Source organism: Gymnodraco acuticeps, unplaced genomic scaffold, assembly GCF_902827175.1.
Source record: "Gymnodraco acuticeps unplaced genomic scaffold, fGymAcu1.1, whole genome shotgun sequence".
In the NCBI taxonomy this organism is placed as follows: Eukaryota; Metazoa; Chordata; class Actinopteri; order Perciformes; family Bathydraconidae; genus Gymnodraco; species Gymnodraco acuticeps.
In genome coordinates, this window is record NW_022992001.1 from 1,355,717 (window position 1) to 1,381,243 (window position 25,527).

The 25,527-nt window shown below is 40.6% G+C and overlaps 2 protein-coding genes across 3 annotated transcripts in view; one reads left to right on the top strand and one right to left on the bottom strand.

Annotated features, from left to right (window-relative positions):
- Positions 1-1,015: 1,015 nt before the first annotated feature.
- lrp3 (low density lipoprotein receptor-related protein 3) lies at positions 1,016-13,993 on the top strand. Of its 2 annotated transcripts, none has more exons than XM_034201269.1 (7): positions 1,016-1,262; positions 6,006-6,141; positions 6,222-6,427; positions 6,900-7,516; positions 7,987-8,459; positions 9,034-9,166; positions 9,617-13,993. In XM_034201269.1, exons 1-7 carry the CDS (start codon positions 1,202-1,204, stop codon positions 10,460-10,462), a joined length of 2,472 nt encoding a protein of 823 aa, XP_034057160.1. In that variant the 5' UTR covers positions 1,016-1,201; the 3' UTR covers positions 10,463-13,993. The 2 variants fall into 2 exon arrangements, with proteins under 2 accessions (XP_034057160.1, XP_034057158.1); XM_034201267.1 differs by having other exon boundaries at positions 1,202-1,262; positions 6,003-6,141.
- Positions 13,994-15,775: 1,782 nt separating this feature from the next.
- Positions 15,776-25,527, bottom strand: part of slc7a10a (solute carrier family 7 member 10a) — a 48,691-nt gene continuing 38,939 nt past the window's right edge. Inside the window, exons 4-11 of the mRNA XM_034201270.1 lie at positions 23,454-23,579; positions 22,149-22,302; positions 20,727-20,850; positions 19,662-19,765; positions 19,213-19,309; positions 18,949-19,098; positions 18,199-18,376; positions 15,776-17,580 (exon numbers count right to left, since the gene is read on the bottom strand). Coding sequence (XP_034057161.1) covers positions 17,480-17,580; positions 18,199-18,376; positions 18,949-19,098; positions 19,213-19,309; positions 19,662-19,765; positions 20,727-20,850; positions 22,149-22,302; positions 23,454-23,579 — 1,034 coding nt within the window. The 3' untranslated portion in view covers positions 15,776-17,479. The remainder of the gene's footprint in view (positions 17,581-18,198; positions 18,377-18,948; positions 19,099-19,212; positions 19,310-19,661; positions 19,766-20,726; positions 20,851-22,148; positions 22,303-23,453; positions 23,580-25,527) is intronic.

Sequence of the window (25,527 nt, forward strand, 5' to 3'; positions counted from 1 at the left end):
TGCTCGCTGGCAGATGAAGGCTGCAAGATTATTTCTGAAGTCTCTTCTGCACTGACATGCTTCTTCATTTTAGTTCCTTCTCTTTGCTCCAGGTCTTTCTCCTTCTCTGCTCACTAATGAAATAAGCCCTTGGACAAACTGCATGTGTATCTTTGGCAGCCAGGTGCATAAACACACGAACAGTTGTTTTTTGTTTTTGAGTAATCAAGCAGTTCTTCAAAGACACATCAAACACATCCCTCAAAAGATGGCCTTTTTTTTACCCATGAAATGATCCGTGCATGACAGACACGCACACGCACACGCACACACACACACACACACACACACACACACACACACACACACACACACACACACACACACACACACACACACACACACACACACACACACACACCTCGGGGCCCCCTGGTAGTCACACGCCTTCATAATATAACTGGCAAAAATGTAAGAATTGTATGCATCAGCCTACAGTGGGAAAATGGTTTAATGTGGTGGAATAGAGTAGAAATATCAAATATCACTACTTTTCTTCTAAATGAAATGCTGACATTACAAAATGCATGGTTTTAATCTGCAATGGCAGTAAGATCAAAAAATGTGGTCTGCATGGAAGTCAATGAGGCATTTTTGAGAGAAATTAAATAATTCAAATAATGAAACAGGCATTTAAAGGGTTAAAATCCTGAAAATGATTGAATGTTTGATAGTTTTGAGTAGGCTACGTTTGTTTAAGTGATTCATGAAAAGAAAAGTAGAACAAAATATTGATGTATGATGATTTAATAGAAGTTTTTTGGGGCGTGTACATTTTTGCCACAAAGGTGGCGAAAGGTTGAAAATTCGAAGTGGGCACAAGGGTTAAGCAGTTCCTAAAGAATATTTCCGGTTACACGTTTCCAACAAGTATATCTTCAAATAACTGTTACTGTTTCTCATGAACGCAATAATTTGATTAACAAAACGTAGCTTTTATTTTGAAGACGTTGACCGGAAATCGCTTCCTTTGCCACAGCTGCCTTGACTCTGGTGTCTTGGCTACCGCTGCAAAGGACACAATGCTTTTCCGTAATGAGGAGGACCTTTCGGTGTGTCTGAGCTGAAAACAGATGCGGCAGCCTCGCTGGAGGACACAGATGTCAAGCAAAACGCGGAAATTGTGTCCGAGATAAGCACACCAGTCCCCGCCGGGCGGACCATGGGACCGCCGGGGCTGCTGCTCGGACTGCTGTGGCTCCGCTCCGCTCTGCTCTGTGCAGGTGAGCCACAACAATGCATCAACACTGCTGTAATGCCTTCTGCACACACATCTTTTCAACTGTGCTGTCAATCATACTGAAACTATATGTTGTTTGCAAGAAATGCAAATTACCAAGAGTATCGAGCTACATTTTGTATTTGTTAGGGGTTGTTTAGCTGTTTATCTTCATTGGAGGTCCTGATAAAGCTTCCAACGTCACTGACAATCACAGCCGAACACTTATACAAAGCTGATGTTCACACCCGGAGAGTAGTGCATGTAATTATGGCTCGCTGCTCTTTCCTCCTGTGTCACAATGTTAAAGTGAGATACCCTTGATGAAGACAATGTGTTTTCATTGTTATGATGAGAAGATGTACCAGAAACCTGCGGGACTATCGATCTGTGGTGGGTAAATGATCAGGGTTAGCGTGGAAACATGGATGCTCTTTCACAAATGTGATGCTGCTATCAGCATTACATCACTGCTGCTTCTCTGCAGAACTACCCCCCCCCCCCCCCCCACCTTCTCTGTTATCATATCCTGCACTTTATTGGCATCAAAATAAAGGAGACGGCTGCCAAACAGTAGGTTTCTCGCTATTTTAAAAAAGGTCTGGTGTGGAGACATTTAAAAAAAGCAGTCACACAGCACCATTCCCAATCCAAACAGGTCTGCGTACTGAATCATTTCACATGTTCACACAAACTAATTCTCTTCTCCTCTCTCTCTCTCTCTCTCTCTCCGTCCTCTCTCTCTCGTCTCTCTGCTCTCTCTCTCTCTCGCTCTATCTCTTCTCGTCTCTGCCTCTCTCTCTCACTCCTCTCTCAATCTCTCTCCTCTCCTGACTCTTCTCTCATCTATCTCTCAGGCAAGCTCCTCTCAGTGCTCGCCTCTCGTCATCTGCTCTCCTCGAATCCTCCTCTCTCTCAGCTCATCGCTCTCGCTCCTCAATCTCTCTCTCACTCCCCCCCCCCCACACACACACACACACCATCCCTAGTGTTACAGTTTAATGGTGTAAAGAATGGGACTGCATTTTGTCACCAAAAAAAATGCCCCACAATGTGAGTGTGTAAACAAATCCACGTCTCCACAACATGAGTAAAACAAACATGTACACACTCAAACACACCCAGGGTTTAGCAGTGTTTTGCTAGGCGACTGGGCCTACACATTGTTAATTGTTTGATTTAATTTTGTATCCAACGTGTGTAATACAAGTAACAAACTCCGTTGGTGCGTAGACTGTGTTTGTTAAGCTAGTAGCCAGTGTGGTTGAGAAAGAAAGAACGAGTGTGTGTGTGACTGTAAATGAGAAGTCAGCATAAATGTTATAGCTGTGAATGGAACACTATATATATACTAGGCTAGCAGTGCAGTGTGTTTACAGTTTAGGTTACTTGTCAGCTAACAACATTGAAGGGGCTTTTATTGTGAAAGGTAAGAGAAGAAAGAGTTAAGTTGAATCTGCCACAGCTGCCATTTAATCTGTTGTCCTGTTTGACACTAATGAGCCTCCATATTATGTTATCAGCTTTGTTGTATAGACGAGGGAGAGAGTTTACATATCTGCAAATCCACAAAAAGCAACTCACAAGCCAACAAACAGACCCAACGTTAGACTAGCAATATTTGAAAGCTCCTCCTCATCCACTCGTCATCAGCACCCACCAAGTCATCACCCTTACATTTAATAATTCATGTTGTGGGGCCCTGCATTATGTCCACAAAAGGGAGCCACAATGTGACTGTGTAAACATACATTCTGACCAACATCACCCAGTTCTTGAGCTTTATAGCCAAGAAAGGAAAATCGTATATGTTATGTTAATGAAGACAGCATCATGTGTATTTCCGTTTTTTGTTTTTATATTGATGATGCAGTAAATGCATACAATTTAATAATCAAATGTCACTTTTTCTGCTTGATAACTTTTACTTATATTTTAGGTATATTTTGCCGTTTTGTCAAAATGATCTTAATTACATTTAAAAAATACAAAAATCTGGACCAATTGTCTATTCAAACATTATTTTGCTATTTTGATTAACTTGGTGGCAGCTAAACTTATTGCATTTGACTAGAAGGATAAACACGGCTACTTTGGGTAGAGAAACGGTCCTTTTTATCTCTGCAGTGACTGTTGGTGTGATCTGATTTTAAAAACATTTACAGATAATCAGCAAAGTAAAAATGATTTGAATTTATGCCTACGTAAAGTAGCTCAACCAATACAAACGCCATTTTGTCTCTGATGTTATATAACATTTAATATAAAACCAAAAGGCAGTGAACTCCAGAGAAGTCAATACATTTGTTGAAAATAATAGAAAAAAGTAAAATCTCATATTAAAACACTATACAGTCACACTATACAACAACAGCTCTACTCCACACACTCCCAGGGCTAGTCCAGTTTCATGTGTGTGCTGAGGTATCCATGCAGTAGTCGATATCCATCACTGAGCTCTAAAGGATGCCCCCCCTGCCAATGTTTCACTCTGCTGACTTCACTGATTCATCAAGAAAGCCTGAAACAACCACACACACGCTCAGCAGAACTGGGCTGCTGTGTGGCGATGTTGGATATCCATTGTTAAGCAGTTCAGCTGATTTTCTGTCTCTGTGGTTCTGGGTAATTAAGACGCTCGTTGGAGAGCTTCTTCTTGCCTGTGTCATACCTGCTGTGTCACAAATGATAAGTAACGAGGTGATGTTTAAATTCTTGTTCTCAGCGTAAGAAAGAGAATGAAATCCTTCCCACTGATGTTACATTAACATCACAATTTAAGTTATTGTTACATCTGGTATCTAGCCTTCCTGTGTTATAACTGCTCGGAGACAATGCAGGGAAGCCCTTAGAGGCCTTACAAAAAAAGAAACGTATAGTGATCCATTTTATAAATCTGAGTGGTTTTCTCTTCTATTCTACAATTTATTTATGTCTTTCGTTTGGCTAAAAAATATGTATACAGACAGTAATATGACATGACTTGCTTAATCAGAATATCTGTACTTTGTGTTTAGAGTAAAGGTGGAAATTTGAATTCACAAAATGACTACTATTTACCAACCAAATTGTGATAATATAAGGCTAGTGCTTGACTCACCAACCAAATAATAACAACAGTCTATTGAGTGGCTGGTAAAGTTTGAACATTCACTAGCTATTTGCCAGGTTCTTTTAGTCATATCAACAACATGTGGTAATATTTTAATTCAGCTTTTTTTGGCCAGAATGAGTCAACAACAATAACAACAACCGTTCAAACCTTGTAAAACTCCCCCTATACCTTTTCATAGATGAGAAAATAAACAAATAAGGATCAAATAATGACAGATTATCCTGGAGAACCCTTTTGCCTGTTTTTAAGTGTTAAACACAGGGCTTCCATACATACCTGATGCCTTTCATTATTACCAAACAACAGGAGCCATGGCCTGCACTTCAAACAGGTCTGTGTCTTATTCCTGGTGCCCCTCTTGGCCACCGCTCTCTGTTCCCTGAAGAAATGGTGCGATGGCAGCAGGCGATGCTGTTGCCGTGGTGTTCGCCCCCATGTGATCAGCACAGAGCTCCCCTGAAAGGCACTAGAGTCGTTTGTCTTGTCAAGGCATTGATTTAAGGTTGTTTGCACTGATTAGAGACAAAACTTGACAATCACATAAAACATAATGCACTTTTAATAATGCAGCAGCGATTTTGTATTGTCCTTTTAAGCGCTGACGTTTCTGGTACTAGTATGCTAAGGTCATGACTCATGACGAATTTTAAGGAGTTTGAATGAAGGAACGTGAGTGTGTGAGAGTATTCTGGCAGTAGCAGTATGGATCCTGCTGAGCATGCATAATTCTCAGTTCATCATGAATAAAGGAACAGACCATATTTCTCTCTCTAATGAAAGTAGTTTCCCTCTTAAGAATTTGAGATGATAAGGATGCCTCATGGTTACATATGTACTATACGTGAAAAAGAGAAAGGTCATTGGAATTACAGAACAGTCTGGTGATAGTTTTTATATTATTAACAAATCCATTTAAAGTAAACAAATAATTGATCCTAGTAAAAATAAATATACATGTAGCTATGCTAAATCCCTGTTATAGCCTACTTGTCTTTTTCTATGCCATAGAGCTCTATTGTTGTCCAAAAGCTATTTTGGACAACAATGGATTTCCGCATACACCATTGTGCTGCCAGAAATACTTACTACTGTAACAGCTAAATGTGTATTAGTATGCATCTGATAACAGTCCCCAATGAACACAACATCTACTGTTGTTAAAATAAACATTTATGCATCTACTTAATATATGGATTTCTGAACTCGCCTACCATGCACAGAGGCCCAATGTCTTGGTCATGGTCCAAACAGGAAGTCACACAAAATAACTACAAAGACCAAAGACCCAAACAACTATAAAGTGACACAAAACAACTACAAAGTGACATGAAACAACCAGTTATATGCAAAATGACTATAAATTGGCAATAAAAAAACACAGACCAAAATCATAGAAATATGTGAAACGACAAAAAAAGGAACAAAATGACAACAAGGGTCTAAATAACATTAATATCTGTTTTGCTACAGTAGGAGAGGGGGTGGGGTCTTTTGTATAACTGTGCACAGGGGCCCATTGTCAAACCACCCCTGAGAATTTCAGCATAATGACTAAGGACAAATAAAGAAAATGGTTAACACAAATCACTGCAGAGACCAACCTCCCTAATGTGTGTGTGTTTCACCCAGCAGGCTGCAGTGAGCGAGTGGAGGTCCACTCAGAGCGGAGGGGTGTGATCTACAGCCCGTCCTGGCCTTTAAACTACCCTGCTAGAGTCAACTGCAGCTGGCATATCCAGGGGGGTCAGGGCGAGGTCATCACCATCAGGTACAATCCCTCACTCACACAGTGTACACATGACATCCGTCATAGAGTAACCTACTAAAATCATCCATCTTCTGCTCAAGTTTCCGGAACTTTGACGTGGCCGAGGCGGGAAGATGTTTGGGAGACTGGCTCCTGCTGACTCCTACGAAGACCGGGGACTCCAGGCTGTGTGGCTCCATGCTGCCTCCACCCTTCATCTCCACCAGGGGGCGCGTCTGGCTCTATTTCCACTCTCAGGCTAACAGCTCAGGGCAGTCCCAGGGGTTTCGCCTCTCCTACATCAGAGGTAGGCTGGACAGACATGGATCTTTTATCCAATGCTTAACCTGACTGAATCAAAACGTCTAGTTATAGAATGTGTAAGGCATAAACCATTTCTAACATAATTAAGGAAATTGTCGGTTAAGAGTAAGGAAAATTACCAGAGTTTGAGTGTGACAGCTTGTAAAGCCATATTTCCAAATCTGAATGTGTCTGCATGTCTCATTATAGCAGTATTTTAACTTAATAAAACGTTTTGAGATTACCCAAGAGAGTCGAAGAAATCTCACATCAGCCACATAACACTTTGTAATGTAGGACGTTTTTAGCGAGTCCCGTGGCTTTGGGGGCGCAGTAATTCTATTAGAATTACATCTGAGGCCAAAACGCATTCTGTTGTTTCACTGAGCAAAAAGCACTCTGATGTTGGTTTGTGTCATGTTTTCTCTTGATATTTGGTAGCTGGTGTTGCATTCTGTCAATGTGTGTCTCTGCAGGTCACCTGGGTCAGAGCAGCTGTCAGTCAGATGAGTTCCTGTGTGGGAACGGGAAGTGTCTACCTCGCTCCTGGAAGTGCAACGGTCAGGATGAATGTGGCGATGCGTCAGATGAACGCAGCTGTTCCCCCCCTCCCACGGAGGCGCGGCCTGGCCTCTGCCCCCCCGGCTCCATCCCGTGCACCGAGGCCCAGTCCACCCGCTGTCTGCCCCCCGCCCTGCGCTGCAACGGGGCCCGGGACTGTCCCGATGGCACAGACGAGCACGGCTGCCCCGACACCACCTGCGGAAAACGTCTGAGGAACTTCTACGGCTCCTTTGCCTCCCCAGACTTTTTCCGGGCCAACAGGAGCTCTGTGGCTGAGTTGAGGTGTTCGTGGTGGCTGGACACCCAGGACCCCAAGCCCATCGTGCTGCAGCTGGACCTGCAGCTGGGCCCCGGGGACTCGCTGCATGTGTACGACGGCCTGCTGCAGCGCACAGAGCACCTCCTGCAGGTGCTGTCTCATCACAACAACCGGCGCCCGGCACTGCTAGAGTCCAGCCGGGGACAGATGAGTGTTCTGTACATGGCCCAGCCTCACAGCCCAGGACATGGATTCAACGCCACATACCAGGTACTGCAGACTGGGAACACTTCATCCGGTTTTTCAGAAAATTAGTTTCAAAGTCTTTTCAACGCTTCATTGTCTTTTCCAACTTTTTGTTCAAACCTTCTGTAAAGGAGAGCTCCAACTATCTTTAAAATTCAAATGGTTTTATCCAATCCACTCCAATCCAACTTTATTTATATTGCACATTTGACCAAGAGTTGACCAATCAATAAATATATATAAAAGCAGCAAAAATATATTTAGACAAAACCTTATGGCCACAGACTGAAATGTTTTAATCATATGCTCTAAACAATTGTATTTAATACCGTCCCATTTGGGGTTCCTTTCAGAATTTCTATCTACATTTAAGGTCTTTTGTGATTGGTATAGTTGAAAGACAGAGTACCTTTATTTCTGTTTGTCCAGAGACCCATCAATCCAGCGGACACCAACTAGTCCTCTCTGATGCATTCCTCCTCTGCCGTCCCTAGGTCAAAGGTTACTGTTTTCCCGGCGAGCGTCCCTGTGGCAGCGATCAGGGCTGCTACTCTGAGCGCCAACACTGCGACGGCTACTGGCACTGCCCATCAGGCCGCGACGAGGAGGCCTGCCCGACCTGCCCCGACGGAGAGTTCCCCTGCGAGGGAGGAACTGGGGTCTGCTACCCAGCCTCTGAGCGCTGCAACAACCAGAAGAGGTGTCCAGATGGGTCTGACGAGAATAACTGCTACAACTGCCAACCTGGAAACTTCCACTGTGGGACCAACCTGTGCATCTTCGAGACGTGGCGTTGTGACGGCCAGGAGGACTGCTTGGACGGCAGCGATGAGAGGGACTGTCTGGCAGCCGTGCCCAGGAAGGTGATCACAGCTGCCCTGATCGGGAGCCTCGTCTGCAGCCTCCTGCTGGTCATCGCCCTCGGCTGTGCCCTCAAACTCCACTCCCTCAGGAGCAGAGAGTACAGGTGTGGAGAAAGCACCATTGTGCATGTGATGTTCTTGTTTTTCGTCATCCCTTTGATTTGTTTACTGCTTTATACAACAAGATAAATGTCTGAGTAGGTCACCTTATGATCGCTCACTCAGTCTACGCCACTTCAATTATCTTTTCTTCTGTCCTGCTGTTTGTCCTGCACTCCTTTTTCTACCTCTCTCTCTCTCTCTCTCTTTCATTATCCTAGTTTTTAGTTTATTTGTTTCCTGTTTATGTTTAAAAAAAATGTTTCCCCTTGTCCAGTCTGTTTCACTCCTGGCATTATTAGTTGTTATTAGCCCTGCAACCACCTGACCTCCTGCACTTCATCCGCTGATTAGTTGACTTGCTTTTAAATCGTAGTTATCTGTTACATTTTTGTAGGGATCCTTGTATGTTGGTCAGCTGGAAGGTCTGTTTAGTTGTGTTTGTTTTGTCCTCCCCGGATTACCTAAAAGTAAAGGTATTTTCCTGTCTTCTGTATTTGGGTACACCCAGCTCTACTCACAATGACAGTATCGCTGTCTTTGTCCCTGTCTCTGTCTTTGTCTCTTTCTCTCTTACAGAGCTTTTGAGACTCAGATGACTCGCATGGAGGCCGATTTTGTTCAGAGAGAGGCCCCCCCTTCGTATGGCCAGTTAATCGCCCAGGGTCTCATCCCTCCGGTGGAGGATTTCCCCGTGTACAACCCCACCCAGGTAATGCATTCACACATAATAATACATTTCTGGTAATTGTTTTCCTGAAACTTAGGATTCAAGCACAAATTGAAATTGAAAATGCACTTAAACAAAGGTGGATAACAACACCTAATGGCTGTCAATATACATATATTTCCATTAACTCTTGCCTAATCACATTATTAACTGAAATGAATAGTTAACATTTTGTTAAAAAAGCTTTTTTTCTCTTGCGTTAAGGGATGCCATTGTGATATCTTAGTGGTTAGTATCAAGCAAAGGCCAGCAGTCTTTTAGCTTAACTTAGCTTAGCACAGATACTGGATAACAAAGGAGCAAGATCGGCCTACCAGTTCATCTAAGGATGACAAATGAACAATTATATCCTATTTGCTTGATTGCTTGCTATCTACCTGATATTTGGATAGAAACAGGAATGACGTTTCTCTCCGTCTCCCCCTCCTCCAGGCGTCCGTGTTACAGAACCTGCGGCTGGCGATGCGCAGGCAGATCAGACGTCACTCCACGCGGCGCTCCACCTCCTCTTCCTCTCGCCGATGTCTCGGACATCTATGGACTCGCCTGTTCCGCAGTGGGGGGCGAACCAGAGGGAATGCCCCTCTGCTGGACTCCCCTGGACCCACACAGATCACACTGGGGCTCCACAGCTACCAAACTGTGGGTGTGCAGTTGCCCAGGAGCTGGGCTGTGGGACAGGCTCGATGGGAACAGGTCGATGCAGTGGGGTCCCGGCGGTCTGCAACCAGGACCCTGCAGTCCTGCACGTCAGAGAGCCCCGCATCACCTCTGTCCTTGCAGTCTGCAGACAGCCCAGAGGACATGCTGTCACCAGTCAGCAGGGAGAGCAGCAGGGGTCCACAGTCGGAGCCCCCCACACCTATCCAGAGGGACTCTCTAACTCATTGCGGGTGCCCCACAGATCCCCAGGAAGCCTCTGTGCCTCCATGCAACATCCGCACATCGAGGAAACTTGTTCTGGAGCTCGCTGTTAACCTGAATGGTGTTTCCTTGAGACGATACTCCCCCTTGGGGCCCTTGTCCCCTATCTCACCCCCTGTGTTTTCTAGCAGATCCCAGACCGCCACAACAACTCACCCTAACCCCCAGGTACCAGAGGTGACGTCACCCTCTGAACCCTTGTCTACTTCTGTGAAAGCAGAGGACAGCCACTTTACTGTGGAAGTGCCAAGCAGGGAAATAAGGAGCAGGGATAAGAGGAGGAGTAGAGAGGGCAAGGGCAGGACCTTTAGTGATGAGGGAGGAGATTCAGGGAGGGAAACAACGCCATGCTGAGGAGTTAGGGAGGTACCCTCCTTCCACTCTCTCGGCTGAGACCTGCTCTCATCAATCTGCTAAAGTCTCCTTGAGATGAGTTCCTATCAGATCCAGAGGTGAGACCTGTACCTTAGCCCAATTCAGTAAAATATAATTAACTTGTGTCTATTCACTTTAAAAATCTGCATATGCAGTGTTTTAGTAAGATTATTAACCAGCGTTAGTAGTGCTTATGGTCTTTGTTGTGCAGTTTATGTTTTTGTCAAGGAGCTTAAAGGGATAGTTTGGATGTTTTGAAATAGGGCTGTTTTAGGTACTTGATTTTGAGTGTATAATCTTTTGAAGTTGGTGGATGTCTATCTTAAAAGTCCATCCTAAAATAATCTGGGGGTTCCTGAGGTTGTTATCCCTGCTATCTTCAAAGCCACCATACTCCATTGACCAAAACGGTATTCTTTACCTTGTAGAACACGTAAGCTGCTATTGTGCTGTTATCTCGATAGGTCAGATTCACCAAAGTCACACAATAACACACAACGACTAAGTGATCGGGAGAGTGGAAGACCAGCAACTTTATTTCTCTATGAGCAAAATATCAGTTTCTGTCAATGGAGTCTGGTGGTTTGAGTTATTTGTCGAAAAAGGAAAACATTCTAAATATTGGTTAGACTTAAACTGATATTGAATGTATTTGATGGTTTATTTTTTAGGTGGTTAAATATAACTAATCAACCTCAAAATCCCAACTAATGTCGATTCCCTTGTGGGACATAACCTCGTCAGGAGCCTGTTCCCGACAAATCGAAACTCTATTCTGGCCACCAGTACCAATTGAATATTAGCTACATGTTCTTACAACGCCAAAGCAGCCTTTGTGTCGTTACCCAGAGCCATTTTGCACCGCTATATACTGTGAACCAAAAAAGCCTGTTAAGTGATCACAAATGAATTTTCCTTGCTTCATGGTCTTATTCCCACTTTAATGTAGAGGTAGTGTTATTATTAGAAGTTCACGGTAGGCTGTTGCATATCAGGTGAAAGCTGGTGATATTGTCCGTTTTTCGTATATTCGATAAATCAAATGAAAGACCAATATGACCACGTCCATTTCTAAATGCTTTATGACTTCACCAGACCTTTGTGGATACTTATGTTTTAAAATGCTAAATCGTTTTCTTAAACGTTTTCAGGAAAAATCGCATTTGTTTGAGACTAATTTGGGCTGCAATAGTGTTGCTCATTTATGTGTTTTAGATAGACTACTACGAAGCTCTTTGACACCGAGGAACACGCTTTTATACTTGTTAGTATACACTTGTTAGTATAATATACATTGAGTATATTGGTCTTTTCACAGGATTGTTGACAATACAAAAAATAAAAAAATAAAGCCAGACCTTTCACTTCCATAGGCAAGGATGAACATTTTTGGAAATGTGTTTATTTGCTTTCTATTGGAGAGTTGGATGAGTAGATAGAAACCACTCTCATGCCTGTCCGTAAAACATAAGGCTACATCTAGCAGTTGGTTAGCTTAGCCTAGTTTAACAGAATAATTCAATCATGCCAAATCTTTGTCCGTTTTAATTTAACATATGCTGTACATTTCTTCAGTTATACTTCATTTACCCTCTTCGAACTTAAACAATTGTTTCACTACGTTTAAGAAAATGTTATCAAACTGATTTTTCAATTTAGATTTGTCAATTAAGCCTTTTCAACTTGACATAATCTGTTTTGAAACCAAACTTGAATGGAAACTGAGGTAAAGAGTCCAAGAACCTGTAACTCTGCTCACCCCTCACCCTCCTCTAATCAAACATACACTCCTCTCAAGGAAGCCTTTCCGCACTTGAATGAACGTGACTGTTTCGGAGGCAGTGTCTACGATTTTATGTGAATGTGCCGGGAACATTAGCTTGACTTCAGAAAATGTATTGTTTGTCGAGTCGTCTTCATCCCAGCGGTACCTCTGCAGCACTGCAGACCGGCTGACTGCTGACGCCTGCTTTATTACACTGGAAATTCATATCTATGCTGTGGACATTTCTATGACAGGATGTGATAAAAGGCTTCTATTTTTCAGTCTTCGATGAGGACCTCTATTCCTACTTTATATTTCTCTTTCTGTCTTGACAAACATTGAACTTGATTGGACATGATCGCTTGATGTTTTTCTGTGAATCTTCTCTGAGGTGACCCTGGTGACGTTTACTAATTACTGTTGCGCCTCTAAAGAATATCACTTCCATTGTTTCTTGAAATGCATTTATCTCTCTTTTACTGCAGGATATTGCTACTGAACAGGTACTGAACAAGTCAGATAACTTGTGTGAAGAGGCAGAGTTAGAGAAATGACAGAAAGCCAAATGCTGGTTGTTTTTAAAGCAGCACTGTCAGGGTTCCGTACTAAAAAGCATTGTCTTAAAAGTTGTTTTTTTTACTTTAAAGAGATAGTTTGGATGTTTTGACGTGGAGTTACATGAAGTTCTTATCCATAGTGATTGTATTGCCTCGATCGATGAGTTTGTTTTGTTATGCAAATTAGGGGAGATTTGAACGAGCCTTTTAAAACACCAAAGTACGCAATTTACAAACTAAAGATAAATGACTCGTACAACTCCACCAAAAAATCTAAGCTGTCCCTTTAAGTGACTGAATGTGCCATGCTACCCCATGTCCGTCCATCTTAAAGAGATTATTTTTCATAAACAGCTGCTAAATGTTATGTGCCATTAGAGATGTCTCCATAAGTAATTCCTAGCCTTCCTAGCTTTACATATTTTTTGCATATTTCATTTTATACCTTGTTCAAAGTTTAAGGTCTGATCTTTCTCCTTTTACTTAATGTTTATTAGTTTAGAAAAAGTTACACATCTGCATAATGTATGTCCTGAGGTGTACAGAAATGTATTTAAAAAAATGCCTTAATGGTTTTTCCCCGCTGTTGTAAATATCACCGATAGTTTCATGGCTCACATTTGTGGTTGTCATGTATGAAGGGATTAGATGTGTCTGGACACAGCGTTATGATATGACATGTGATTGCTACAACCGACTGCTCTGAAGTTGTAGTGCACTACTGCATCAGGGATTATTATGGCAGGGAAGTCAGGGGAGAAGAAAATGTTGCTTTTCAAAAACCCTATTCCACTGTATTTACCTGTTTATTTAAATCTTAATCTGTGAAAGTCTTGGTTAAATTATCTTTCTTTGATATTTTTCAGACTGCAGAAAACCAGTTATAAAGATTAGTGTGCCAACATATTACTATTTGAAATGTAAAGAAAGATTGATTGTGTCACAGTGACAGTTTAGAGAATATCTTATTATCTGTCAGATCAATGCTATGTCTCGATTTGCATACTTCTGTACTTCATTTTACTATTTAGAGTTCATAAGTGTGTCTCAAAAAGTATTGCAAAATCCACACTCTATGACGTCCATTTTAGCTGGGTAACAGACATTTCAGGAACAGCCGTAATTGTTTTTGCTCTGATTAATGAAGCACTATACAAATAAAAGTTAATTATTGGGTTTTCTTCACAATTTGAAAGACGTACAACTATATTTGTATCGAAAAAGAAGCCAACATACATTTTATTGGGTTAATTGAGTAGTTTGTAATGATTTGCTACCTCGATCATCTAGCTAGCGAAGATTGTTAGCTAGCTTGCTATCTGGCTATCATCACTTCCGGCACAGCAGAAATTCACGGACTGCCCAAGTTTTCACATTCTAGGAAATTCAGTGTACCGATGGAAGTATCCAAATTGAAACGCAGCTGAAGTATTTCTCTATACCCTTGCTTTGATCGCTTTGTTGTCAAGATTTTCACAACTGTATTTTCAGTGGGCTTTTTTTCTTGATTGCATTTTTTCACGATAATGTACATTATCAAACCCTTTCTGATATTGCAACACAGTCTCACGGAATTTCGTGTTATAGTCACGAAATTAATCTATTGATTCGTGTTCACCAACACGATTTTGCCATTTTTTTCGTGTCACACAGAACGATTTTAAAAGCAATGTAAATAATAACAAATTAGAAAAAAATACAGATTTCAGTATTCTGACACAGAACGATTGTAGAAGCAATGTATTTCTATTGGTAGTATGTTTCGTGCCTGCACTAAATAACAAATTAGAAGGAAAAAAAGATGACAAAAAAATACAGATTTCAGTATTCTGAGGCCCTGAGCCCAGTGGCGGACTGACCATCGGGACGTCCCGACGGTCCGACGATGTGGGCCGGTCGGATAAGTCAAAGATAAGTCGAGATGCCCAGGCTGATTTTTAGTCCCAGTCCGCCCCTGCCTGAGCCCCATTTATTTTCCTTGTGGACGGCAAAAAAAACTTCGACATTATACAATTTAAAATAAAAGGGATAGGGTTAGGCTTAGGGTAAGATATTGAGAAAGAAAATGTTTTTATGAACCCCACAGCTTCTGGTATTCCAAGACCCGACTGGACAAAAAGACGTGGTGCAGGCACGAAACATACTACCAATATAAATGCATTGCTTTTACAATCGTTCTTTGTGACACGGAAAAAATGCGAAAATCGTGTTGGTGAACACATAAATTAATTTTGGGACTATAACACGAAATGCCGTGAGACTGGGTTGGATATTTAATATAGGTACAACTGGAATTTTCAATTGGTTAACACTTGGTAAATACACTGAATAGAGGAAATAAAGTACTACTGAATCAGGTTGTCTGATAATTGCATTGCCTATCCTTGCTGTTTGAATGTGAAGCTTCTTCCCCATGTATACTTTGTTTGTATAAAAGCATTTCTCTTATTTAAAAAAACAACTATATTTGTATATTTTGTGCTGAAAGGAATGCCACCATGACATTTAGGGGATTGCTGTTAAAAGCCCTGTAAAGCCTTCTGCTGATTATTGTTCATTGTTTTACTGTGCCTGCAATTAATAAACCGTAAGCCGTTTATTTACTGAATTATTTTAGTGTACAAATGTATTTGTAATAATACTGACACGACCACCACCATAAAACTGGTAGTTTACGGAAAGCAATTTATTTACAATAGTCAAACTTATCGTATGGAAGCCCTTAGAGGTGAAAAATGTATTTGTTATGATGATGGATTTTCTAAGTTTGATATCAATTACTTTCTCACATGTCTTTATGACTGCTGAAAAAATGGTAATGCCAAAAATGTTTTTACCTGTTAGTAAGTCATATGCACAGGAGACGACAAAATTAAGATCAGACATAAAAACTGAATCACCAGTATTTTCTTTCTCACTTGTGTCTCAGGGCTCCTGTACCTACTTGTATTATCAAAAAAAAGATGCATCTCAGAATTTGCTATATTTAATAGGTAATTACATTGTTATTTTTGCACATCTTTACACCCTTTTACACAGAGGTGCACCGATCAATTGTACACAGTATGTAAATGTTTCACAACATGTCTGAGGAATGTGATCTTTGTGAGAGTCACTGGCGCATTTGTAACAGTTTGTTCTTCTTTACACAGTATTTACAGATGTCAACTGAGCAAACAGCGCCTGGACATGACAGACAGACATTGTTGTTTGAAGTGTGAGTCTTTTTGTAGATTTCCGTTGAAAAATACTGTTCAAGTTCCTACATGCTGGTTTACATTGTTAAAAAACCCTCATATGTTTTGTTGTATGTACACAAAAGGAAGATACTACTTAAATACAACAAATATCACATGGAGCACATTTATTTAAAGGAATACTTCACCCCCAAAATAACCATTTGTCCATCAAATTTTCATTCCGTGTTGATTTTACATTTCTTACGAGCTTCCGTGGTGAACAAACAATCAGAAAATGGAGAAAAGTCTTGATGCATTTAAGAAAATGGGTGACACGTGCATAAACAGTTCACGCACAAACAGATCATTTGGGATGTGAAGTATTCCATAAGGTAGTGGTAGTGCGACTTGAGTGAGGACCATTTTACCATAAGTGTTTGGGGGCAACTTAATATTTCAATGGGGTCAAAATAAGTCCACTGAAAAAAAAAAAACTAAAAGGTACCATAGCAAGTGAGTTGATCTATAAAGTGTCGGCCTGGGGTAATTATTGTTCTGATCTTTGGGGAAGTGGGAGCAGGCCCATGCATGTTAATGGTAAACACTTTATCATATCAGATGGGAAATATGAAATGTAATAGCTGTCTTGTCAGGTGAAGCACCTTGAAAGAGTTCACAGAGGCATTCCTTAAAAAACGATCACAAATCAGAACAGGCGGTTCAAAAGGTGGTGTTGCGATGCAACTTATTCATTTCTGAGAGGCATCTTTTCGTCGTGGTGATAGCTTCAAACTTCTCGCCATCGTCCTTTCTCTCCTGAGCTGTAAATATTGCTGGGAACAATGAGCGTAGTTAAGATAATCTCTCTAGTAACAATGCAAGGGGCACCTACATTATCTCAGTATGATCTAATAAAAAAGAGAGAGAGAAAGAAGCCTAAAGTTGAAAGAATTGCTAGATAATGAAGCAAAGCAGAGATATAGACAGAAAATTACTCATCCACATTTGATAAACAGTAAACATCTTGTGAATAATTAGTGAAAATCAGCAGTAATAGAGAAGTATTGCTAAGTGCAGAAACTGCTTGCATATTTACCACAAATATGTTATTGCATCATCAAAATATCCGCACAACCCAACACACAACACCATCACATACATTTCATAAGGCACATTAGCTCAAGGATGTGACGTAGAAGATGATATAAAGATCTGAATGAAATAGGGAGCATGGACTACTGCTGATGAGAATTCAGAACCAGTACCAAGTATCACATAAAAACAGTCTTCAGCTAATGCCACTGCCATAGGTGTAACCTTCCTCTTATTTTATACTGGATATTAATCAAGGCAGTATCTAGGCTCGACTTTGCAATATGCCACTTCACAAACATCTCTTCACCATCCACAAACTGACCAATGTGAAAAAAAGGGAGGGAAAAACTGGAAGTACAGGTGTGGATGCAAAATGGGAATTCCTGGGTGACTGCGCTGCTCAGTCAGTGGCTTTGGAGGAAGTGAGGGGTTCAGTCTCTGAAAGGTCTTCCTGAGGAAACACCACATAACACACCTTCTGGCCCACGTATGTGACTCTTTCTGCAATCAAAAGAAAACAGTTTTAATAATAGGGACTAACTGCTAACTACGGAAGCCAAGAGAGGCAATAACAAATAATAATGTGGAGTGATTTTCTAAGTATGATCTAAATGTTTTTCATTTTGTGTTTATGAGTTAAGAAGTTCATCTTTATTTGTTCAGCTTTTTTTACGAGGTAAAGAAAAACGTTGTGTTGCTGTCACACACATGTTGGCCACTAGACGCTGATTTGCTCCACTACTCAACAGAGGAGTGAGTTTTATTTTCAACATGCACTCAAACACAAGGTGAATTGTGTGTTAGCAAGCAATGTAACATTACTGTTGTGTTAGGATAAGTTAAAAGTCGCCTAGTTCTTATTAAGAGCATTCTGTAAAGACACTTCAGTGTTGTGTGGTCAACATTTGTGTTACAACAACAAACACCTGCCAACACTTGAATTTTTGCAGATATTAAGAAAGGTTATCCCAGCAATAGATCGTTTTCCCCTTTTCTTACTTCATAAACAAACAGAACTATCAGACTTATAAAATGTATCGTCTGTCATGCCATAGTTAACATCTCTTCAAATAATATAAAATACCATTTGAATATGTACAGTGGCACGACCCAACTTACCGACTACCCTATAAACCCATTTGGGTTTGTCCTTCCAATGAACACCCACAAAGTATACAGGGACTCCAGTCAGCATGATGACCATTCCCAGGCCACAAACCACTGGTTCAGAGTACAGACTGAAGCCCAGCAGCACAGCCCAGAATACCAGGTAGGCGATGGGGATCAACATGCTAATCTGCACAACACAAAAACACACAAGTTATTACATTACTTCCATCTCAAACAAGCATATTACATTATATTGTATTCAAGTACATGGTTTGGATAATAAATATCTGTAAAAAGCCATTTTAAAGACACAGTTATGTGTGCATTTTTTGTCTATCTAGAACAGGGGTGGGGAACCTCCGGCCTCCGGGCCGTATACGGACCGCGAGACCATTTGGTACGGCCCTCGAGGTAATTTATATCCTGACATTATTATGACTTATTAAAGGGGAGATGTATTGTTGTACTGAGTTGTCTGTTGGTTTCTGTATTGAAGAGAATGTGGGAAAAGTCGTAAAAATGAAGCCACTACATTACTCCTCACTCTGACTCATTTCCCTTTTGCATATCAATAGGCATTTTAAAACTCAGGTAAAGGTAAGAATACATATATTTACAATATTTCCCAGTTGCAAATTAGTACAATGTGTCTCATTGTAGGTGAAGTAATCCAAGAGCTATGATTAGATGGTAATTTAAGGCCATGGGATAAAAAAAAATCAAAGTTAACTTTAGTTCCTGGTTCTCAGGTTTCTGTACCTTGATGGGTCTGACCATGTTGGGTTTCTTCTTGCGGAGGTAGAGGAGGCCAGCAATGGTTACTCCATAGGACAGATAGTTGATGAAGGACACATAGTTGATCAGGTTGTGTGTCTCGCCGATGCACAGGATGACTATAGTGGCAAAGCACTGTGGGAGATGAGGGGGTCAAATACATATCATACTTACTAAATATAATAGTAAATAGTTACATGTTAATATTAATAGATACACAAAAAATACAAAGCTGTTTGAAGCACTTACGCAGACCAGTAGGGCGGGGATTGGAGTGCAGTTCTTCAAGTGGATCATAGCCAGCAGATAGGGCAGGTGACCCTCTCTGGCTCCGGAGAAACACAATCTACAAACATGCATTCAGATAATTATCAAATTGCTTATTATCTGTTAAAACTTGGAGCATGAGCAATGCTAATCATTTTAATTTAACCAACCCGCATACACATTTCCTGGTTTGTTATTTTTTTTAAATTATTATTATGAAATGTATCGGCTATCTAATTACATCTTCTTTTACTACAACAAAATCATTAAACTTTTATTGTATCCCATGCAAAACTGTTCAATGTGTTCTGTTACTGCCCAAGCCTGTGTATGTACAAACCTGATACTAGTACTTGGAAAAATGAGTCAATTCTAAAAGGACAATAAAATGAAGGTTGGGTGTGCATCCAAGTGAGGAGTGTTTGTTCTACCTGGAGGAGGTGAACAGATATCCGTTGATTCCTCCGAAAGTGGACAATGCTACAGAGATCGGCATGACCCAGGAAAACATCCCCAGCAGCTTTTGCCCGAATGTCTGGAACAGCACAACATCGGGTGGGTTAGATTATTGACATTACATTACATTACATTACAATACATTAATGTAATGTAATAATTATTGACATTTAGTCCTACTGGAAAACGTTGGTAGCTGAGTACTTAGAGTGCATGCCATATAACCGCAGCGTCCAGTGTTGGAGTCCAGCTCTGGGTCCTTTGTTTAATGTCTTACAGTCAAATAACGGGGACAATTAATTAATTATTAATGTGACTGGAAAACACATTGTGTCATGATCCGCCCTGCAATTTGGATATGGTTTTTCCTTTATTTCATGATTTATTATTTACCGTTTCCTGTTTTATTTTGAAACATACCTCCTCTTTGTTTGCAGACTTCACTTCCTGCTTTTGTACTTTTTCCCTCCTTGTGTGATTGTTGCCACCTGCCCCTCGTTATTATATTTCACATCATGAATCCAAATCTGTAAAGTAACTAAAGGTGCAAAATAAATGTAGTGGAGTAAAAGTACACCATTTACCTCTGAATTGTAGTGGAGTAGAAGTACAATGGCAATACTCAAGTAAAGTACAAGTACCTCAAAATGTTACTTAAGTACAGTACTTGAGTAAATGTACTTAGTTACTTTACACCTCTGGCTATATCAGACTGCGACTACACACATAGGGCTTGTGTAAGAGAGTGAAAACAGTTTTAGTTGTATGTTTTTTTATTTGTTTCTTAGAATGAAAGTCTCATTTGTTAATATTCTAGGTCTGTAATTCCATCAAATGAAAGTAGTCACTAACTGAATTCATGACTCTTTCTGACATGTTCCCACTGGGCTCATGAAAAACACGTATTAACTAGCAGGTTGTTTGAGGTCTGCCACGCTAGGATTGTGCATTCCAGCAGTCTTATAATTCTCACATAACAGACTCTTGCTCAACAGTATATGAAGCGCTCTGAGTTTGTTCATGCAGATGGAGTTACTCACCACTGCCACAGCGTTGGAGGCCAGCAGCTCCTCGGGGGTCATGGAGGAGAAGTAGGCGATGTTGGTCAAAGTGTAAACCAGGGTCACCAGTGGGATGGAAATGTAGATGGCACGGGGCAGATTCCTAATTTAAAAAATAATGATTAAAGTAATGCCGATTATCCAAGTGCTGGTGTGTCAGTGCATTAAGGTAAGGTAAGGTACATTTATTTATATAGCACATTTCAGACGCAGAGGCAAAGTGCTTTACATGATTATTAACACATGATAATAGAACAGAGAGGAACACAATAAATAAACATAATGGAATAACAGTTTCATAAAAACAATGCATTAATGAGATATAAAATAGTTTAAAAACGACATTGTAAATACGGTTAGTGCTAAAACAAGTTAAAAGGCTTCTGGGTAAGCAGCTGTAAAAAGTAGTGTTTTTAGCCTCGACTTAAAAGAACTCAGCGTTGGTGAAGACCTCAGGTTTTCTGGAAGTTTATTCCATTTGTGGGGAGCATAAAAACTAAAAGCAGCTTCGGCGTGTTTGGTTCTGAGCCGGGGAACAATGAGTAAGCCCGCCCCCGATGATCTCAGAGCTCTGGGGGGCTCGTAACAGGGCAACATGTCAGACATATATTGGGGTCCCAAACCATTTAATGCTTTATAAGTTAACAATATAATTTAAAAATCGATTCTGTAAGCTACTGGTAGCCAGTGCAGAGACCTGAGTACTGGGGTGATGTGTTTTGGTCAGGACTCTGGCAGCGGCGTTCTGGATTAGTTGTAGTTTTCTAACCGATTTTTTACAGAGACCTCTAAATACACTATTACAGTAATCAAGCCTGCTAAAAACAAAGGCGTGAACTAGTTTTTCAAGGTCTTGTTGAGACATGAATGTTCTAAGTCTGGCTATGATTTTCAGGTGATAGTATGCCGATTTAGTAATTGTGTTGATGTGGGATTTGAAATTAACAGCAAGACATTGTCAAATATAATAGAATTCAAGCCTATTATATAGTTCTGAACTGTATATTATTTGATCCTGTATAGATACAAGTGTTACCATATAAACCATTATGTTTAATGTTTATATATAAACCTGTAGAAATGTAAAATACCTTCTTAAAGTGTCTTCTGTACCTTTTTTTCTGCAAGTCTTTAGAGTAGAACATATACTTAAATATTCAAATGTACTCTACATAATGATGGAGAGATAACTTTTTTATGAATCTACATAAATAATAACAAGTGATAAATAAACGTAACTAGTATTACATTATTTGAAGAAAATGAATATGTCCATTCATTCAGAGATCACACATTTCAAATTTGATTACTTTGATTACGTGTGGAATATTTCAAGTCTTAATCTATTCCCTTTTGTAGACTTTTGTAAACATTTTGATTCAGGTGTGGTGCTTGCCGTACTTGCGTGGCTCCACGATCTCCTCTGTGACGTAGTTGAGGAAGTTCCACCCGCTGTAAGCGAAGGAGGCCTGAAGGAAGGCCAGCGCTATCTGTCCTACTGACGGGTCCTGACTGAACTCAAAGGCCACACTCGGCCGCAGGGCATCGTAGTGACCTGGAGAAGTTGAGAGGAAGCCATTGTTGGATAAAGGAATAGACCCTGTATAATATCACCTGGAAAGGTTTAGTTGCTTATTTGGTTAAAGTCAAAACAAATGTTTGTTCTCTAGTTGAGACTCTGGGCACAGACATACTAAGGCCCTACCACCTTTTTGCATATGAGAGACAGATTTAATGGTTGTTTAGCCTCATCTTGTTGTCATTTAGAGTCTGTTTGTAGTCAATGTGTGTTACTCTGTTACTGTTTTGGTTGTTGTTGATTTTTGCCTGCAATTGTATTGCGTCTGTTTGTAGTGTTTTTTTTGTTTGTCCCATTGTAGTTTTGTGAGTATCTTTGTACTTATCTTGAGTCTCTTGGTATCTGCATGGTGTCTCTTATATTTTTCATATTTTGAGGCTCTATGTAGTTATTTTGAGGCTCTAGGATTGTTTTGTACCTTCTGATAGTTGTTATGAGTTTTTGTGCCTCTTTTTGTGGTCATTTGTGTTACCCTGTTACTGTTTTGGTTGAAGTTCACTTTTACCAGCGATTATTTTGGGTCTCTTTGTAGTAATGTTGAGTATCTTTGTGGTTACCTTGAGTCTCATTCTGTGCATATGTGTTTGTTTTATTGTTCTTCCCGGTAGGTACGTGTCTCTTGAGTGTGCAGGAGGCTTGTTAGTAATCCATCAAATAAAACCAGTACCCCCTTATTATTGCCCATAGATTAAGACACACTTTTAAATCGATCTTTCTGATTCCTCATTATTGTTTTTACTTTAAGGACTTAATATGTTATGTTTAGTTATGTGCACCAGATGTCAGCAGCGTTCGTACATTTTAATCTTATGTCACACAAATTACACTAGCAGCTGTTATCTTTATTAATGAGCTCATTGGAAAGAAACAAAAACACAAACCAAAACAGTGTTTTATCAAGGTTTTAAAAAGTGTATCAACAGTATAATATGTGATATATGTTATTAATATGTTATTAAATGTGAAAATGTACTCTCCAAATACAGTATGAACAGATGATCAATTTATTATGAGGAATTACTCCCACCACAGTTTGTGTGTGTGTGTGTGTGTGTGCGTGCGTGCGTGCGTGCGTGCGTGCGTGCGTGCGTGCGTGCGTGCGTGCGTGCGTGCGTGCGTGCGTTTACCTCTGAAGATCTGGACGAGTCCCACCACTATGATGAGAACCAGAGCGAGGAGCTTTGCTACAGTGAAAACATCCTGGATCCTTGTTGCCCAGCGCACACTGGAGCAGTTCACCCAGGTCAGGAATACTGCAGAAACACGAACACAAAAACACACATGATTGAAAAATGTGACATTTCGGACAGGATTTGCTTCATAAATGTAGCCTCTCACAGCTGTTTTACAACTAAATATATGTTACTACTTATATTAAGAGCAATATACTTTTACGTAATAAAATCATAGGTTTTCAGCAGCTGGTTGCATGGACTACATGTATTCTGCTACCTCTCCTGAAAATTGGAATTCTATTTCACAGTTGAAGGTTTCTACTTAGTTGAACTCCGCATAACTCAACATTCCTGTCAGCAGTAACCTCCCTTTCCTTACCAAAAAGAGAGAAGTCTATGGAATATAACACTTCCTACTTTGTTTCTTATTTGCATTAAGTGTCTGTTCGCGTGTGTGTATGCTCCCCATGCCCGTCCCTGAGCCACTGTCCTTCACTGACCCTCAGTTTTATGTCTTTGTGAGTGCCACCATAACAAGAGCTGGCCTACTTCCAAGTGAGACAATCCGAGCAAGTGCAAGTGGCTCTCCAGCTGCCCCTCAAACTCGAGTGCAGACTTGCAAGTGAAAGGAGTGTCTAGCAGGAAGGCTTAGTCGAGTTACACTACAGATTTTCATAAACAAATATGAATAATATTTGTTTTTAATTGTGCTTCATAATAAATAATTGTGTTTATCCCAAGATCCAGGTAGACTGTCGCCTTTATAATACCAGAAGTTATTCTAACAATGTAGATCCAAAATGTTTCCAAATAAGAAATCCAAAAGGCATATGAATGCAGTTGTATCTTGTCTTAAGTGTTCAGTAAGATGCACAATCCTCGACATATACCACACATTAAAGTGAGAAAAATAATGTACTATAACTTTAACTCAGTCAGGCTGTACATGTATAATTTATATTATATGATTGTAGAATATGTACAGCAGATTTGACCTCGTCAACCAGAAAACTTGGAGCTCAGCAGAGAGTGGGAGCTAGACTCAGAGCCAATGGCTGAATGCTGTGTTAGGATTGTATAGGTATGTTGGATATGTGTTTCAACAGAAGGAGTGTGTCATGTGAGTGTAGCAGCGGCCTCGTGCTGGGCTCATATAAGCACTTCATATGCTGTATGACATACTGCATGCTTTAAGATGCAGCTTTACATGCTGTCCTCGTGTTAGGCGCGCAAGTCAGTTTTCACAGTAATTTTTAATCCACGGTTACGCTAGAGGATTAAGAAAAAGAAAGATAAAAGATTGAGACATTGTAAGATTGTCTCTTTTATTATAAACAAAGTAAATAGAGTGGTGAAGTCCCTCCCCTTCCGGTGGACCTCCATGGGACCTTATTTCGGAAAAAATATGTATTGAAGTCAATGGAGAGAGAAAGATGATCTTTCGATCCCGTTTGAATTGTGCCACGAATTACACATATGATGTTTGTCAATTTAAAAGATAATTTTGCAAGTCAAAAAAATAAAATGTGTCGTAACACTGTGAAGTAACACATTTTTTTGTGTGAAACGCTCAATGAACTACATCTCTGGTCTCGCAGAACAACACACGTCACCAAGATGGCCGTCACTACTGTCTTGCTAAACAAGGGATTGACTACCCTCACTATCACCACAATGAAACATGTCCAGAAGAATGTCATGCAAAGCTGCCTGCCTGCCTTCCTTTGATTCTCTCTGAACTGCCTGGTCTTTTTAATGTTTAATGTCAACCATTTGTACAGATAGCATGAAGTAGAAAAGATCGCCGATGCTAATCTCAGAACCCAATTCAAAGTACTGGTCTTCACATATAGAGCTGTCAATGGCCAAGCCCCAGCCTACATCAATGACCTTATCCACCCGCACATCACATCCCGGGCCCTGAGGTCCTCTGAGCAAGGCCTCCTAAGGGTGCCCCGAACCAGGCTAAAAACTAAGGGTGCCCGTGCCTTTGAGGCGGTGGCCCCAAGGCTTTGGAACAAACTCC